This window comes from Humulus lupulus, chromosome 7 (genome assembly GCF_963169125.1).
Source record: "Humulus lupulus chromosome 7, drHumLupu1.1, whole genome shotgun sequence".
In the NCBI taxonomy this organism is placed as follows: Eukaryota; Viridiplantae; Streptophyta; class Magnoliopsida; order Rosales; family Cannabaceae; genus Humulus; species Humulus lupulus.
The window spans coordinates 173,827,611-173,844,589 of NC_084799.1; the positions used below are offsets into that span (position 1 = coordinate 173,827,611).

Below are 16,979 nucleotides of genomic sequence, written 5' to 3' on the forward strand. Positions count from 1 at the left end.
ATATATACAGTTATGCCCGCAACGGGCCAAAATTACGATTATGCCCTTCTAACCTAATCAGGGCCTACGTGCATACTAATACACATAGTCATGCATCTCAAGTATTCAAATAGTCATATAACATGCTTTAAATCATTAAATCACATATATTCCTATTATGCCCTCCCGGCACACTAATCAAGGCCCTTAAGCCCTATTAGTAAATTTGGGTCGTTACAATATTAGTGCTTATTTGCAAACTATAATGAACTTATAAGAACCCTTTCGTACACACAAAATTTTGCGTGGTTTACTGGTTAAAATCCACCTAGTCCACGAGACAATATTATTGCTCTTCTCTCACAATTTCTGCAGAGTTTCAGTAATACAAAAATGTCGTCTCTTTCCCTGTCCATTATCCCTGATATTTATAGTGGAATTTCCTGGACAGATTTGGGTAACCGTGTGCATAAATATGGTTACATTTAATATAGTAATTCTCATTTACATTGGGATATGATTGCATAACATAATATACTCTTGCTATCTTGGATAATAAATGATAAATGTGCCATACAACATGGGCATTAATGAGCGCATAAAGAGCTTCCAAGTCTCTCGGGATCCTTCAGTATGCCTTCTGACTCGGTTTCCACAAGATGAATATCTTCATCGAGCTGGTGATCAAAGATTATTTGAACCTTAGTTCAGATTAACTTCAGAGCACCCAAAGGAGGATCTGACCACTATATGTCTCGAACTAGACTGTTATCTTAAGAGGTGGTTTGATAATAACCTGAATGTCGTATTGCCAACCCCAACTCGAGCTGCTCACATCATTATTAGCTAGAAGTTCTACTTGATTGCTTTTTCATATATTCATTTGCCAACTGTACCCATAGCTGAGTAATTAAACTCGCGCTAATTTTTAGGGTACAACAGAAACAAGATGGAAAATATTTTTCTAAATGATTGCTTAACTATCTATATTGAGAAAGAAATTACTGCAAGATTTAGTAGCGAATCAATTATAGATAGATTTGCATTTATGAAGGATCGTCAAGTACAATTTATATCTAAGAAAAGAAATCAATATTTTGAGATATATGAATTCAACATAATTATTGTTCTTTTATTAATTTATAAAGTTATTTATAAGTATATAATTTATATTTTTACTTTCACAAATGATATATGAGATTCCATGTGCTTGATTTCAAGATGAATTGCTACCAATTATAAGATATGGAAATAAGGTTTTACATAATTTTTATTTTAAAAAATGGTTTATATTTTTTTGGATCCTCTATTTTGTCTAATTACTTGTTTGGATATGTATTTTGACAAATTACTTTTTAGACTCCGTGTGTTTAGTAAAATAATTTAAGTAGACTCATAAACCTAATTTTGATGAAGAAAAAAATTAAATATGACAACACAATTATTAAGCAGAATAATTGTGTTTTTATTTTAAATTGTTAGTTTGGTGATTTATTTGTGATTTTAGTTTAAATTTTTTTGACAAAAAACAGATTTAGAGGTCTATTTGAATTATTTTATAAAATATAAGATCCAAAAATAATTTATTAAAATATAAAATCAAATAAGTAATGAGACAAAAATACAAAATACAATACAGTATAAATCCTTCAAAAAATTGTCCACACCTCATAAATCATGACACTATCAATGTACGTTTATCAAGTAATAACAACTAATAGTTATTATTATCATAGTAAATGTCAATCAAGTTTAACAAAACAGCAACAATAATAATATAAATAAACTAATAAGTCTTCAATTGGATATTAATTGAACTTGTAAATTAAACTTGAGTGACATTTAGATTGAATATTCCCTAAGCCATTATTCGGTTTACCATATTTTTTTTGTTGTGTTTTTCTAAATTATGACAACTAGTAAATCTAACCAAAAGATATTGTCAAATTGGTCTACCAAACAATGTCCAATCGATTTTAAACAATGATTGTTATATTTATTTGAAGTTTCTCAAGTTATTGCATATCCTTCAAATAATGTTCATTTAATAATTAATAAAATAAATAAATTATATTAGGCCTGCGTCAAAGGGAATATGTTGTTATGATAAGAACAGTAAATTTAATTATTAAATTTGGAGCACCAACCAAAAAAAATATAAGCTAGCAAAAAGAACTCCCAACTTTTTATTATATATTATTATTGTTAAATAATAATGCTGCTCAACCGAATATTTAATTATTTATTTCAGAAAATAACGATATTATATTTTAATTACAACTAATAAGACAAAAACATTTGATTTTTTTTTAGTACCACTAGGTTGTGCTTCTCATTTTCTTTTTTGTTTTGCTATAAAGAAAGTTAATTTGTCTTGTTCTATTTAACATTTCTAATTTTTTTTAATATTCTGGCAATGAAAAAATATTTATATATCACTATATAAAATTGTGCAGGTCAGTGCTAACATGCGCCAGATGCGTAAAGCAACATGTGTTACGTGGGTTAAATCAATCATCAAAATACGGTTCGGTGGGTGAAAAGGCATTCCCGTGATTGACTCATGCGTGACAACGACACGTCGACACGTCAGTCTGCAAGTCATACGATGTCGTTTCCCAGACCAAAATATATGTTACATTACACCTCCCGCGCACGTTAGCCATTGCCCGTCTTCAATCTCCCTCAGCTTCAACTTTATCAGCTCACAAACTTCGTAGCCACATTTCCTTGGCGAGTTTTGAATCACATCAAATCAAATTCTGATCCTCAAAGATTGAATTTCGTTCATGAAAGAAAGTTGGAGAATGAGATGTTGACTTCGTTGACTAATTAGTAGATCAACGGTTCCAAAAGGTTAGCTTTAGCTCACCATTGTTTCTGGTTCTGTGTTGATTCAGTTCACACTGTCTTTACTCCTTTTTCTTTGTATAAACATATAAAGTTTCAGGTGAATTTCGCTTATTCACTTTTTGATCCATGGATCTGCATTGTTTTTTCAGTCCACTGTAACTTGCTTTTGAGCTTCTTTTTATATAAAGTCTCTTTAAAAGTGTATTGTGAGTTTCCTATTTATTTTCTCGATGTTTGAGCGAGGCATTTTAGTGGGAAATTTAGAAAATTTTGAATTTCGTTGTCTTTTTGAAATTTATAGTGTTAGTTTAGGTTTCATGGGTTTTACATAGTTTGGTCTTGGAATGGCTCTCATTGATCTGATTTTGGTTTGAAAAGTAATCTTCCGTTTGGATTTTCCATAATGGCAACTGTGTTTTCTCCAGAATGTGAGTTTATTGAAGTTTTTCTTTACTCTGTTTATTTGGGTTTTTGATGAACTTTCCTGAGTTCTTTTTATTATTTTTTCTGGAGGTTATGAGATCTATAGTTCTCTATTCTGTAATTTGGATTATGCTAGTAGATGAGTCTTGTGGCATGCATGCCATGATTGGGCTAATTTTTTTTTGTTTTTTCCTTTTTTTTTGTCTGAATATTATCTAAAAGAATTTTTTGGACCTTGTTCAAAGACACGTGGTTTACTTAGAAACTTTCTGTCAAGGTGAATTAATAGGATAATGTCTGTCAACATGAATCATTTGTCTTTGATATTTTGCTCTCGTGCATTTCATGGCTACACTTTTGCCTTGAATTTTTTTCACTCTTGTAGCAGGATTATGAATCTTACTGGATTATTTTCTCTTTTTGCAGTCTGTTAGATGCTAGGAGGTTGCAAAGAAATTTGAGAGTTTGTGCTCCTGGCAGCTATTTGTAGCCGAAGTGATTGCTTTATAGTACCTGAGCTCAGTTGGATGTCATTACTGAGAGGTTTGTCTTCCAGTAAAGATAATTTTTATCTCAACTTTTTTCAGCCTTAGGTCGGATTTAAAAGCATTGCGAAAGTTAAAAAATTTAGTCCAATTTAATTATATGCATTTTTCACTTGTTTGATCATGTTCAAATAGGTAACTAGTTAATGGTAATCTTTATTTTCACTCTTCTTTGCTGTGTGTCCAGCAGTTGGGGTGCACATTAAATATCTTGTAGTATCATGTTCTCTTCATGTATTCCCTCATTTTCAAGATTTGAGTAAATGCTTCATTAATGATTGAATCTGATACACTTAGTAATGGCCGTTGACGGGTTAATTATTGTGAAGATAGAAGAAATATTGAAGGAAAATTAGTTCTATGGATTTGTGAAAATTGGGTTACAATGATTATGTAGAGTGTGGAGAACTCCTCCTCAAAAGAAAAGGAAACCAATCAATTGGTTAAGAGGAAAAATTAGGAAAAAAAATGGAAAATATCAGAAATAGGAGTCTACACTACTTTTTCTCCCTAGAAAAATCAGAAAGAATAAGAAAACAATCTGTATATCAGTCAACCGGATTTTATACTCCAATCTCCGAGGTTTGATTACATGTTAATCCATGTTTTCGTTGCTTTCTATGAATATCTATAAGTTTTAGTAAGATAAAGTTGGCAGTTACCAATTTGTTAAATTAGCCCGCACTTCTTACACACAACACACACCTAACACACTCAAGTTTGTATGTTGAAAGGAAGTATAACATAGAAGAACATGCAAATATAGAACGAATAGAGATCTTTACTCTTCTCTATCTCACCTCTTAACATTTGACAAATCATCAATTGAGTATGGAATGGAAATGTGTATGTAAATAAACACGTGAGAGTCTTCTCAATAAATAAATACGGGAGAGGGTAAATTTAAGTAAATAGCTGATTTGACACAGAAGAGATATTTAATTTGGAGGCAAGTAATTAATGGTCAATATTTGAAAGCTATAGTTAATAATGTGATGTGATTAAACTAACATTAATAGAGTAAACGAATGGTCCTCAAGCATTATTAAGTGTACTTATTACTTCAAGTTACTAATTGCATGTTAAATAACCTTATTGTGTTCTGCAATGAAGATTCTGCCACTTTTTTGGGTGATTTGTTAATTGTTATCTCCAACGATCACTTGATCAGGCTACAGACAATGTACCACATTTAATACATTATCAAACCGAGATTTGTTACATTTAATGTGACAGTGAACTGATTTTCTGAGGCCACTCAATGCTAATTACAGAAGTCGTGAATTTTTAGTGCAGGTTGTGAAACCTTAATAGCAGGAACCTACCTTGATAGCCAACTTTTAATGCATTTCAAAGTCAACTAAATAAAGATTTATTTAATCTGGGTAAAAGTCTGCAAAATTTCTGCTTGAATGGCATTGAGCATCACAGTGTAAAGTTTCTCTAGAGCCACAAAACTTGCATTTTCTTCTTCATTTTTACCTCAGATAGCTCAACTAACCAATGTGGAGTTTTTGCTACTAGTTCAGAAGAAGCCATTCCACATAGTTCATGTAATATGTGATAAAATAACATAAGGGGATTTGTTACTCTGTTACAATTTACTTAATGGTTGAGTATGAATGGTTTCTGGACCAGATCTGTCCATAACCAAAGCCTGCCCTGATGAACATATTAGGGGTTGTGTGATATCTTTTTTAGTATTTTTTTCTTCTTCATCAGTAATTTATTGAGGGTGCCTTCTTTGGAATATTATAGTACTTCAATAATAAGATTAGCAAACTATCATGAAGGATAATTATTTCCCTTTTCAACCGTTCCTCTGTGTTTTCTCCCTTGGCTCTGGAATACGATTGAAACAGATTTTATACTTCTCTGGCAGATCTTTCTTCAATTGAGCTTGAGTAATTGCCAATATGGGTGTCTCAGGGAAATGGATAAGAGCATTGGTTGGTTTGAAGAAATCAGAAAAATCTCAGTCTTCAGAAAAGGATGAAAATGTATGTATCATTTTGTTTTTCAACATTTTATTTCTAGCTCTAATTGCTTTATACATTGTTTCATGAATAAATCTTATGTATGTATTCTTGTTTTCTACACATTCTGCTGTAGCTAGTTCTTCTGAGCTTTTATCTTGCTGACAAATTTAGTTGAATCCACAATTGGTACAATTTTCCCTTTCTAGCTTTTGCAGCACATGGGATGAGTTGGCTAGTATAAATTAAATTAGGTGCTTCTATTTAATTTATTCTCTTGAATTAAGCTACTCTCATGCGAAAGAGTTGTATTCTCCAAATATATTTGACAAAAGCTCTATTTAGAATTTCTACAAAAAAAAAAAAAAAGTCTGAAGGTTCATTGGTAAACAAGAATATATTTAATTGTAATCTCAATACATTTTTGTATGTGTGCTTGTTTTTTTCCTTCACTTTTTCTTTTTGATGTACTTCTGAAAAGACACGATACTATTGTATATTATTATTATATGTTGAATATAACATTACAACAAAAGGAGTTTATGTGATTAACAAGCCACGCCAGAACAAACTTTACAAGAGTAAGCATCTGAAAACTTAGCAACAACAAATTTCAATACAGAATTAAATTAAAGAAAAACCTCCCAGTCTCAACTCAACATATCAGAAAAAAGAAAAGTTACAAATTCTTCCACACTTATAAGCCAAACTGCCACCCAAAATTTCACCTTTCCATAATGTAAACCAGAGATTTCTCCTTGTCTTGAAAATGCTATCATTTATTTCCAGCCAAACTGCCCACATAACCGCTTACGCTCCACAGTTCTTAATTATATTCCTCTTATTAGAAATCCCAACAAAATTTTGAGCCATAACAACTTGGAGTAACCCATTCCAATTAAAGTTCTCTCAAAAACATTGACAATAGGATGCTACAAACTCACAATGCACAAAAATGTGATTCAATGTCCCAGAATCTTTTTACAAAGAACACACAAATCTGGAAAATGAGCTTGATAAGGACTTCGGCTTTTTAATTTTACCAAGCATATTAATCCTATTCAAATCTGCTAGCGATCCAAAGACCTTGATCTTAAAAGGCTTTCCACATAAAAAGAATAATTTGGGTAGCTGTTTGGGGTTTTAGCACCATGGATTTAAATTGCTCTCCTTTTAGGGGTGTTCATATAAACCGCAAACCGTGGTTTGGAACCAAACCGCACCGCACCAAACCGCCAAAAACCGTAACCAGTGAAATCGTTTTCGATGGTTCGGTTTAACCGGACCGCTCAACTTTAATGGTTTGGTCATGGTTTCTAATTTTTTAAAACCAATTAAACCAAACCGGACCGTGATTTTTTCTGAAAAAATAGTTTTTAGAAATGATGGTTCAAAGGTTTGAACCCCTACACTTAAGTTAATGTAAAATCTATCAAACCATCCAAACCAAACAATTTAATTGTTTAGGACATGTTTTTAGTAGTATTTAATACATGCACAAGTTTCGAAAACTAAAAAAAAATGTAAAGTCCCACATTGTCTAGAAAGTAAACATTTTTTTTTCTCTCACTTCTATAAAATGATTCAAAATACTTACACTTACAACAACAAAGACAATAAGCTTCTTGTAGACTTTTATGGTCTTAAAAGTAAAGCTAAAATTATTATAATTATTTAAATACAATTATTTAGTTAATTATTTTATAATAAAAAAAGTTTAAAAATTTAATAATTTGGTTATATGGTTAAAACCAAACCAAACTGCACCAAACCATTTATTTATGGTTTGGTTTGGTTTGGTTTTTTAATTTTAATGGTTTGGTTTGGTTTTTCATTTTGAAAAAACCGCATGAGCGGTTTGGTTTCAAAATTCTTCTAAACCGCACCAAACCAAACCATGAACACCCCTATCTCCTTTCTTCAACTTAGTGATTGGCACATTTGGTTGTAATCCAACCAGTCCAAGATATTCCCATATCATTTTTTGTATTTGAAGAAGATTCCTAATCACTACTTGTAAATTTTCCCCTTCTCTAATACAATTACCGTTATAAAAAAGATAAAATATTTACATGAACAAGAAACTGAAGGATCTAACACCCATTCTCTTCTTTCTTTTAATCCCGTACAAATAGACCTCCCATTGAAGGAGTTCATCACTCCCTAAATTGAGGAACTTCTCTCTTACTTTAATTTCTTAAAAAATGGAAATTCCAACTAGGAGAACCTTCAACCAAGGTGCTTGGGGTAATTGCAATCGGTAACCCCCTTCTTTTCAGAAAACTGTATACTCCAATGGACAGATGTTCAGGGTTTGTTGCATAACACTTATTGCTGAAGTACTTTGCTAAACAAGACATGACAAGTGTAATGACTAATGATATCTGTTGAAAATTTTGTTTCATTTGGCTAAACACATCTCTGCTTATAACACTTGTCGTGTTAGTGTAATTCTACTTTACTAGTATCATTGTGATTCCATTTAATTTTCTTGTTCTTCCATTATCATAGAGGGCTGGTAGCAAGTCTCGTCACCGTAGAAAGCATTCTGTTGAATTTGACTGTGACAAACTTCAATGTGATTCGAATCCAAATGCTGCTCCAGCAGTTAAAGATAGTAGCACTCAAATAAATCCCGATGCAGCTGGTTCCCCTTCTAGTTCACTTCCAGTACATGATACAGCACAGAGTCAGCTGAATGTAAGGGAAGAATGGGCTGCAATACGAATTCAAACAGCTTTTCGTGGTTTTCTGGTATGAGATTTTTACTCTAAATTATCTTGTTATTTCTTTCTTTTCTTCTGGTTGATGCATCTTTATTATGATATATCAAAATAAAAAGTTGATATTCTATAATGTGAGGGATGGATAGGAATAAGCATAATGATTCAAATATAAAATATATTTAATTAAAGTAGGGCCTTGTTCTACAGACACACGAATAGGTACATAAATCAGATGTAAAAAGTGAAATCGGTGCTTGAGATTGTATAAGGTTTCCGAAATAGAACCCTAAAAGACACAAAACCTAATTTGTGTTTATAAACCCAAAGAAAATCTCAATGTTGAAAATCCTAAATTCGAACCCTAATGCTCTGATACCATGTTATCTGCGGTGAAAAGAATTGTGTTCTCTTACTTTTCATTGAAAAAATGATACATATTTATATACAAACTAGTATAGCTAACTTAGGAAACTATGTCAATTAGGATCTCTACAGTTAATCTAATTGATAACTAATTGACAGCTATATACATGCTGTAACAGTAATTAAACTGAACAAAAGGTTAAAAAAATCAGGAGGGAGTAAAGCTTTTGGGAATTTTAGGAATTATGGTGCTTAAAAAATAGTAATTAAATTTGTTTGACCTGATATTTGATTATGCACAAATGACTATTTTTGAACAGTTCTTCAGAAGTAGCTCTTTTTTTGTACCTAAAGTCATGATGTAGTGAGGTGTGTGGCATGGTCATCACTAGCTCCTTGTGCTAGTAAGAGGTTATTATAAGCATCCACACGTTGTGCTTGGCCATGTACAGGGCCTTGTACACTTGGTGGCTCAATAATAAACACATGTACCTAATTGGAAAAAAGAAAAAAGAAAATTGGAGAAATGAATTAGGGAAACAAAACTTAATCTCATTTAGTCATAATAGGAAACCACCCTGCAAGAATAGTCTGATGTTGAAGTCAGAAGATTTCAGAATATTCTGTCTTACAGTTTGAAATGATCAAATGTGTAAAGATTTCAGAATATTCTGTCCACAAAATTTCATCCATGTTTTTTTTCTTTTTCTTTTGCAATAAATTAGGGTAAGATATGCTTTTAACATGGAGCAGAAATCATTGAAGCGTTATAAGAAAATCTGTCCGACAGTTGTGATCATCTTCTAATCTTTTGGTTAAATATTTCAGGCTCGAAGAGCTCTACGAGCTTTGAAAGGGTTGGTGAGACTTCAAGCTCTTGTTAGAGGTCATGCAGTGAGAAAACAGGCTGCCATAACTCTTCGCTGTATGCAAGCTTTAGTTAGAGTTCAAGCTCGTGTGCGAGCAAGGCGTGTTCGTATGGCATTGGAAAGTCAAACAGTTGAACAAAAACTTCAACAACAACTTGAAAATGAAGCACATGTCCGAGAAATAGAAGTAAGTGACATTTTGTGCTTGTGTTATTAGTTACACTGATGATATAATCTGTTGACAAGAAAGAAAAATCTCATGGTCTCTGTTCTTGCCGTAAGATATTCCTACATGTGAAGATTACTTTCTAAGATGACTAATTCTAGTCAGAGGATGCCTTTAAATTCAAACTATTGGTTTGTTTTTCGGCGATGTCTTTATTAGGAAATTCATCAAAAAATTCATTTTATGCTAACATTTTCCTTTGTTTTGTCTTTTACTTACATAAAATAGAATCACACTTTTCCAAATATATAGTTGCATATATTTTTATATTTGATAGGTGATATTTAGCTCTGGATGATGTAGGTACTTACTACTGTAATAGGTGGACTGAAAGCAAGATTCTGACAAACAAAATTTCTTTTTCCAAAAAAAAAAAAGTTCACCACTAAGTCAACAATTTTTTTCTCAATTCTATTTATTCTTATATGATATATTTTCTTGAATTCGCTCAATCAGTTGTATTGTTTGAATAGTCAATTTTTTATTGGACCAAATTGTTTCGTTGCATGATTTTTTTTTCCTTTTTTTATTGTTGAAAAATTTGAATTAAATATTCTTAACTCAAAACTGGTAAAAACATATAACAAATTTTGTTAAATATATAAATACATTTGCAAATTTTGTTATATAGTTGGCATGCTTACTTTTGAAGTTGTTGTGATTAATTAAATACCCTTTGAAAAAAAGTTAGCAATTAGATACTTGAATTTACAAAACAGTAATATTTAACATTATATCATTAGATTTAAAACAAGCTATTGGCTCTTTAAATTTGTAAAAATGTTATAAATCGCTCGTTTATACTTTCATGTTCCTTTACTTATTGAAATTTTTATGCATGCTCATTGTAAGATATCGATATTTCTTGATGATTTCTTTTGCTTTAAGAAGCATTTTTTATATTCATACTAATAATATATTAGTTCTTTTAAAAAAATCGATCAAAATCAGTATAGTTTATTTTTATTTTTGTTCATTCATTTGCTTGCTAATGCTATCTTAAAAGTCTTTAAAATGAAAAAAAAATTAATGCCATTATCAATAGGGCATTTGAGTTAAATTTTCATTCCATGACTCTATTTATAAAATAAAAATAGCTGAATCACAATGTCCTCTCCCTTTTGCTTTTGTTTTTTCTTTTCAAAAGAACACATTTAAAAATAGATAGAAACAACTTTTTATAACAACTTGATGCTTCAAACTATATTTTAAAAATTAAAATATTGCAGCACATGCCTTGCATATGTCTCTCCCCACTAGTTTTTATATTTGTATGTATGTACAAAGAATAAGAAACATTTATATGTATGTGTTTGTTGGTATGTACATGTATAAGGAATTTTTATGCACTGACATTCTTCAATATGGTTTCAAACTATCCAACGGTTGAAATTCATTGACTGTGATTAGTGACTACGGAGGTTCCTACCTCGTTTCTAGTAACTTTTGATTTCATACGTAAGAAAAAAGACATGATAGATTATGTAAAATGCAGATGACTATCATATAAAACTTGGTATTTTGTTAAATTTTGACTGAAAACCTGTATATTTGAAAAATATTAGGAAAACCTGATTATATTTTATGTTATAAAAATTCTCTAATTTGACTATGGGCATCATATTAACACCCAAAATTTGATTAAGACATCCCATTTTTATTAAACATTAATATAAAATATATATTTTTTAAATTATACTCAATTTTTTTCTTCTTTCTTATATTTAAAAAATACATATAAATAAAATATATTTTAAATATTTGACAAAAAAAGAATAGAAAACTTGTTAAAGTAAAAAAAAAAATAAAAAATTATACATTATTTTTGTAGAAAATGAAGAAAACAAGATAAAATAAAATTATTGAAATTAACATAAAAATTAAATTAAAGATCGTAAAAAAAAATTGAGATAAAATGTAAAAATAAAATTTGAAAAATAAATTAATTTAATTTTTTTAATAAATGGGGTGCCTATATATATTATTGGGTGTAAATATAATCATCCTCTGACTATTATCAAATTACCCTTGTTGAAAAAGACAAATTTTCCCTTAGTTCAAAATTAAGTATCAAAATTATACCATTTTGGTGAGGGAAAAAAAATTTAATTTACAATTTTCTTTTGAAACTAGGCTCACCGCCTAACCATAATATTTGGAGACTAGAAACTATAGTTACTATGCATGTAGTCTAGGACTTGAACTTCAAACCTTCTAGAAGCAAACCACATTTCTTTTGAATACAAGTAACTTAAAAGTATGTACAGGTTAATTCGAGGGTTCTCTCTCCAATTTGTGGTCATTTGGACAAATTTTTGTAAACTATTAAATGGGATTATCTTCAAATCAAAACCCAAGAATGGTGCAGGTTAATTTGATAGTTCCCTCACTTCCAAACAAGTGGAAACTAACAGCTGAATATTGTATACTTACTTCCCTTGAGTCATTATCTATAGTACAATTAATGCCAGCTCACAAATGTACCCCCAACAGACACACTAAGCCACCTATCTATTAGTTACACAAGCACAACTACAAAGTACACACTCAACTGAGTCTTCCTTCTAACATATTTGAAACGAATGATGGGTCTATCAATTAATCATATTACGCAACATCATTCTGTGGTGCAGGAAGGTTGGTGTGACAGTGTCGGATCTGTTGAAGAGATTCAAACGAAGTTGTTAAAGAGACAGGAAGCCGCAGCTAAGCGAGAAAGAGCAATGGCATATGCTTTGGCTCACCAGGTTAGGAGGCCAATCCTTTTTCAGTTGTATGAGCAGTAAAATATTGTTTTGCTAAATGTTACCCTAATGTGCATAAATTGATTTAGTGCTACTAATATCAGGGTTTTGATATATATATATATATATATATATATATTTTCTTTCTGTATACTGTTATCTATGAACTTGTTCTTCATTTTGTATTCGATTTTGGATGGGGTGTTATACTAGGACATTGATGAAATATTGAGTGGCAAGTGTGCTGGTATTTTGCTGCACCCCTGTTTTACCTACCAAACTCTGTAGCCAGCTCTTACCTTTAACTGTAAGAATTTGTTGTTTTAGGCTTTTGAATCACAATGTTCTAAATTTTGAATAGGTTAAGTCTGTATAAAGAATGGACTAACTCAATCTTGCCAGAAAAAACAATATTAAACAAATAAAAAAAGGGGTGGGAAGTAAATGGTCAAAGGTATATTCCATTGGATCTACAACATTCTGAACTCTATTTTTAGATGCCTAGCTATATGTCACAAGTTATTATGTGCTCCAATCTTCTATGAATTAGTTTCCTGGGTACAATGCTTGTTATGTACTCCCGGAATAGGTATAAGAAATCGTTTTGAAAGTTAATATACCTTCCCATGGTTTTACAGTTTTACTTACAGAGGTTAATTATTCTCGTGCCTTGCAATAATGACGTCCATTTCCATCAGCCCCTACTTGGTGTGTGTAGATCATGTGTTTCTCTGCTGTCACCATTCTTTGAAATTGTTGATTAAGATAATTAGGTTTTTTGTGGATGATTCTAAGATGCCTGGGATGTAATTAAGTTAGGAATGGAAATTATCTGCATTTGCACTTTAGCATCATTCTTATAGCTGAAGTAGATGAACTTTCAAGGATAATGCAACAACTGAGAATGATTGTAGGATAGTTTTGGGCATCAGGCTTCTATGTGCATCTCTAACTAAAGATCTGGGGTTTTATTTATTTATTTGTTATCTCTTTGCACGGGGATTGCTTTCTCTCTATCTCTCTAGTGTTTTATTTATTTATTTTTTCTCTTTTTTTATATCGAATTCTGTATCATAAATGTTATAATATTCAATTGTGAATCGGATTACATTGTACCTTATTCTTCTTTTATACAATTTCATAAGTGAAAATGCTAAAACAAATACAGAGTTGTTTACCTTTTGCAATTATTATTTGACGTATACATTATATCAATGAGCTTAAATTATTGTCTGTCTGCAGTGGCAAGCAGGATCCAGACAACAAGCTGCTCCTTCTGGATTTGAACCAGATAAAAGCAGCTGGGGTTGGAACTGGTTGGAGAGATGGATGGCGGTTCGCCCTTGGGAAAACCGATTTTTAGATATTAATCTTAAAGATGGAGTTATGGTAGGAGAGAATGGGTCAGCTGAGGGGAAAAATGGAACCAAATCCCAGCTAAAATCTGCTGGGAAAAAGCCATTTACAACAAATATGCCTTCAAATCTTTCGCACCAGAAAACTGGTGGCGCTCATTCTGATGGTTGCAGTTCATCGCCCAGCAAATCAGCAACCATAGTTGAGGCATCCAACACACAACATTCCAAGCCAAAATCCAAGCCACATTTAGAAGATCAAACGACAGAAGGAAACTCAAAACCTGCTGTTAGTTCGAGATCTCAAAGCAATCCAAAAGAGAGATCCACACAAGCTGATAAACAAGCAAAGAAGAGGTTGTCTCTACCAAATAACAGTGAGTTTGCTCTCTCTCTCTCTCTCTCTACATACATATCTGTTGTAATTGGCTTTTTCCCACTCTCCAAATTCGAGTTGACAATACTGAGTATGACAGTGAGGTAAAGATGTTTTCATTTCTTGCACACTTGTGTCCTGAGAAGCATATCTGGTTTGATATAGAACATACCAATCATAACAACCAGTGTTCCATATTCCCATATCTTAAGTCACTTGCTCATGAACATTGATGGAAGTGACATAATGACATTCATTAGGTTTCCTTTTGATATAATCTATACTTTTAGTTCCTGTTCTTGTCTGTTTAATTGTTGCTTTTGGTTGGATCAGGGGGAGGTTCTGGTGCTGAAGCAGCCAGACAACTCAATAGAACTGCTGCTAAAGGTACACCCAATTCTCAGAAGCCTGGGAAGGAAAGATCGAAACCTAATGGAAGAGAGGAACTAACTCCTTCAAAACCTGTCCTGCAAACTATGGATCCGTAGCTTAAAATATCCCCCAGAAAAATAATCTCCGGCTATTCTTGGTTTAGATGCCACTGTTTGAGGCTGTACATATTGAGCTACCATAAGAGGATTCAACCACATTACATTCACTTCTGTACAAATTTATTAAGTGGTTTAGCTGCAGCAGTGTCAAGAGGATTAGGCTTGTCACAAGAATAGCTAGTATTAGTGTGAGATGACCAGGTATATTTGTGGTGTTAATTATGTGATTATATTTATGCATATTATATTATTATTTTTCAAATGTAAAAATTTCAGAGTTGTCTGTCTCAATATTAATTAAGTTGTTTTCCCTCTCTGGTAGTGTACTTTTTTTTTTGTACTTATGTTGCATCAAGGATTTGGGATACAAATTTTTGTATGAGATGAGAATTTTAGTGGTGATTACCTATATATTCCCTGCCCTGTCTACACTGCCACAAGCGTGGATTTTTTTTTTTTTCTTTTCTTAAAGAAAAACTACTTGTAGGTAAAGAGATTAAGGGATTTTTCTATGGAAAATTTATTGTCTAGTTTAAGGGTATGCGAAGTCAATTTATATACCGTTTCAAAAATTCTATGACCAACACAAATAATAGGGGAAAATTACATTTTATATGAGAATTTTAATAGTATGCAAAAATATGAATTTTTTTTTCAAAAAAAGTTAATTTACGACTTTTTGTAAGAATTTTTACTTAATTTACTATATTTTTGTATAAAAGTTGGTTTATGTCATAGTTTTATTTTTAATCAAGTTTTATTAATATGGAAAGGTATGTTTGTAATTTGATTGTTATTTTTTTAACTTATTTGTTTTTTTATATTATTTTTATATTACTAATTTTATATTAAATATTTCTTTAGTTTTGCAATTTTTTTTTGTAATATGAATTGTGTTTAAAATTATTTTTTATTTGTTATAAACATTTCTTTTAGATTGCACATTTCTTTTTCCAAATCTTGGGTTAGGTAACCAGTTACTTGATTGATCTTTAACAGTTATGTAAAAGAAAAATCCTAGAGCTAGGTTAAATGACATGTACCAGGAGAGGTAACTAGTTATCCCGAGAGGAGTAACTTTCTGCCATAAGAGGGGTGACGACTCATATTAAATATGAAAATAAGCATCAAATTTGAAGGAAAAAGAGGAAGAACACTTCATTAAAAAAAGAAAAAGTAACTATGATTTTAGTAACATAGGTAACCAGTTACCATAAATAACCCATAAATATACACACACATCAAAACGTGAAGGTAACCAGTAACCCCTAGAAATATACACACAAAGAACGTGAATGTAACAAGTTTCCCTAGAAATATACACACAAAGAACGGGAAGATAACCAGTTACCATAAATATGAAGATAGAAAAAAAAAATCAGATCCATCCCCTTTTACTTCTCTCCCATCTTCATCATATAATTTTTTTTCTAGATTTGAATGTTCCCATCAGGGTAACTAGTTACCCATTCACGTTTTTATATTTTTATTAGTTTTCTTTCCAAATTTTAGTGTTCCTATAAATGTAGTAAAAAGAAAATGCTGAAAAAATTGATTTGAATTTTTTATATATAATGGAAAAAACTATAAAAATTACAATAATAAAAGATAATAAATAAAAAAATAGTAAAATAATTGTGTAATGTTAAAATATGTGTGAAAAAAAGGAAAAAAAATGGAATGAGAAAAGAATAAGTACAAAAAATGAAGAAAAAAGAAAAAAAAAACTTAGGAAAGAAAACAAAAAAAAAAAAAACAAAAAACAAAAGAAATGATGAAGGAAAAAAAACAAATGAATGAATAAAAATGAAAAGAAGAAGAAGAAAAATAATGGAAAAATTGAAAGAAAAAAATATGAATGAAAAAATTCTTAGTAAAAAATGAGAAGAAAAAAGAAAAAATGGAAGAAGAAATAAAGCTTATATGTGTGATAAAAGAAAAAAAAATAAATACAAAAATGAAGAAAAAATAGAAGGAAAAAAATGAAAAAAAAAAGAAAAAATACTGAAAAAATATGAACAAAAAACAAAACAATACAAATGAAAGAAAAAAA

General features: G+C 30.9%; 1 protein-coding gene across 3 annotated transcripts; it reads left to right on the forward strand.

Moving 5' to 3' along the window:
• The first annotated feature begins 2,655 nt into the window (after positions 1 to 2,655).
• LOC133788840 (protein IQ-DOMAIN 5) lies at positions 2,656 to 15,337 on the forward strand. 3 transcript variants are annotated; one of them, XM_062226459.1, is made up of 8 exons: positions 2,656 to 2,835; positions 3,682 to 3,798; positions 5,730 to 5,800; positions 8,288 to 8,530; positions 9,694 to 9,921; positions 12,594 to 12,707; positions 13,947 to 14,436; positions 14,769 to 15,337. In XM_062226459.1, exons 2-8 carry the CDS (start codon positions 3,783 to 3,785, stop codon positions 14,921 to 14,923), a joined length of 1,317 nt encoding a protein of 438 aa, XP_062082443.1. In that variant the 5' UTR covers positions 2,656 to 2,835; positions 3,682 to 3,782; the 3' UTR covers positions 14,924 to 15,337. The 3 variants fall into 3 exon arrangements, with proteins under 3 accessions (XP_062082443.1, XP_062082445.1, XP_062082444.1); XM_062226461.1 differs by having other exon boundaries at positions 2,657 to 2,835; positions 5,683 to 5,800; XM_062226460.1 differs by lacking the exon at positions 2,656 to 2,835 and adding an exon at positions 3,119 to 3,260.
• The last annotated feature ends 1,642 nt before the right edge of the window (positions 15,338 to 16,979 follow it).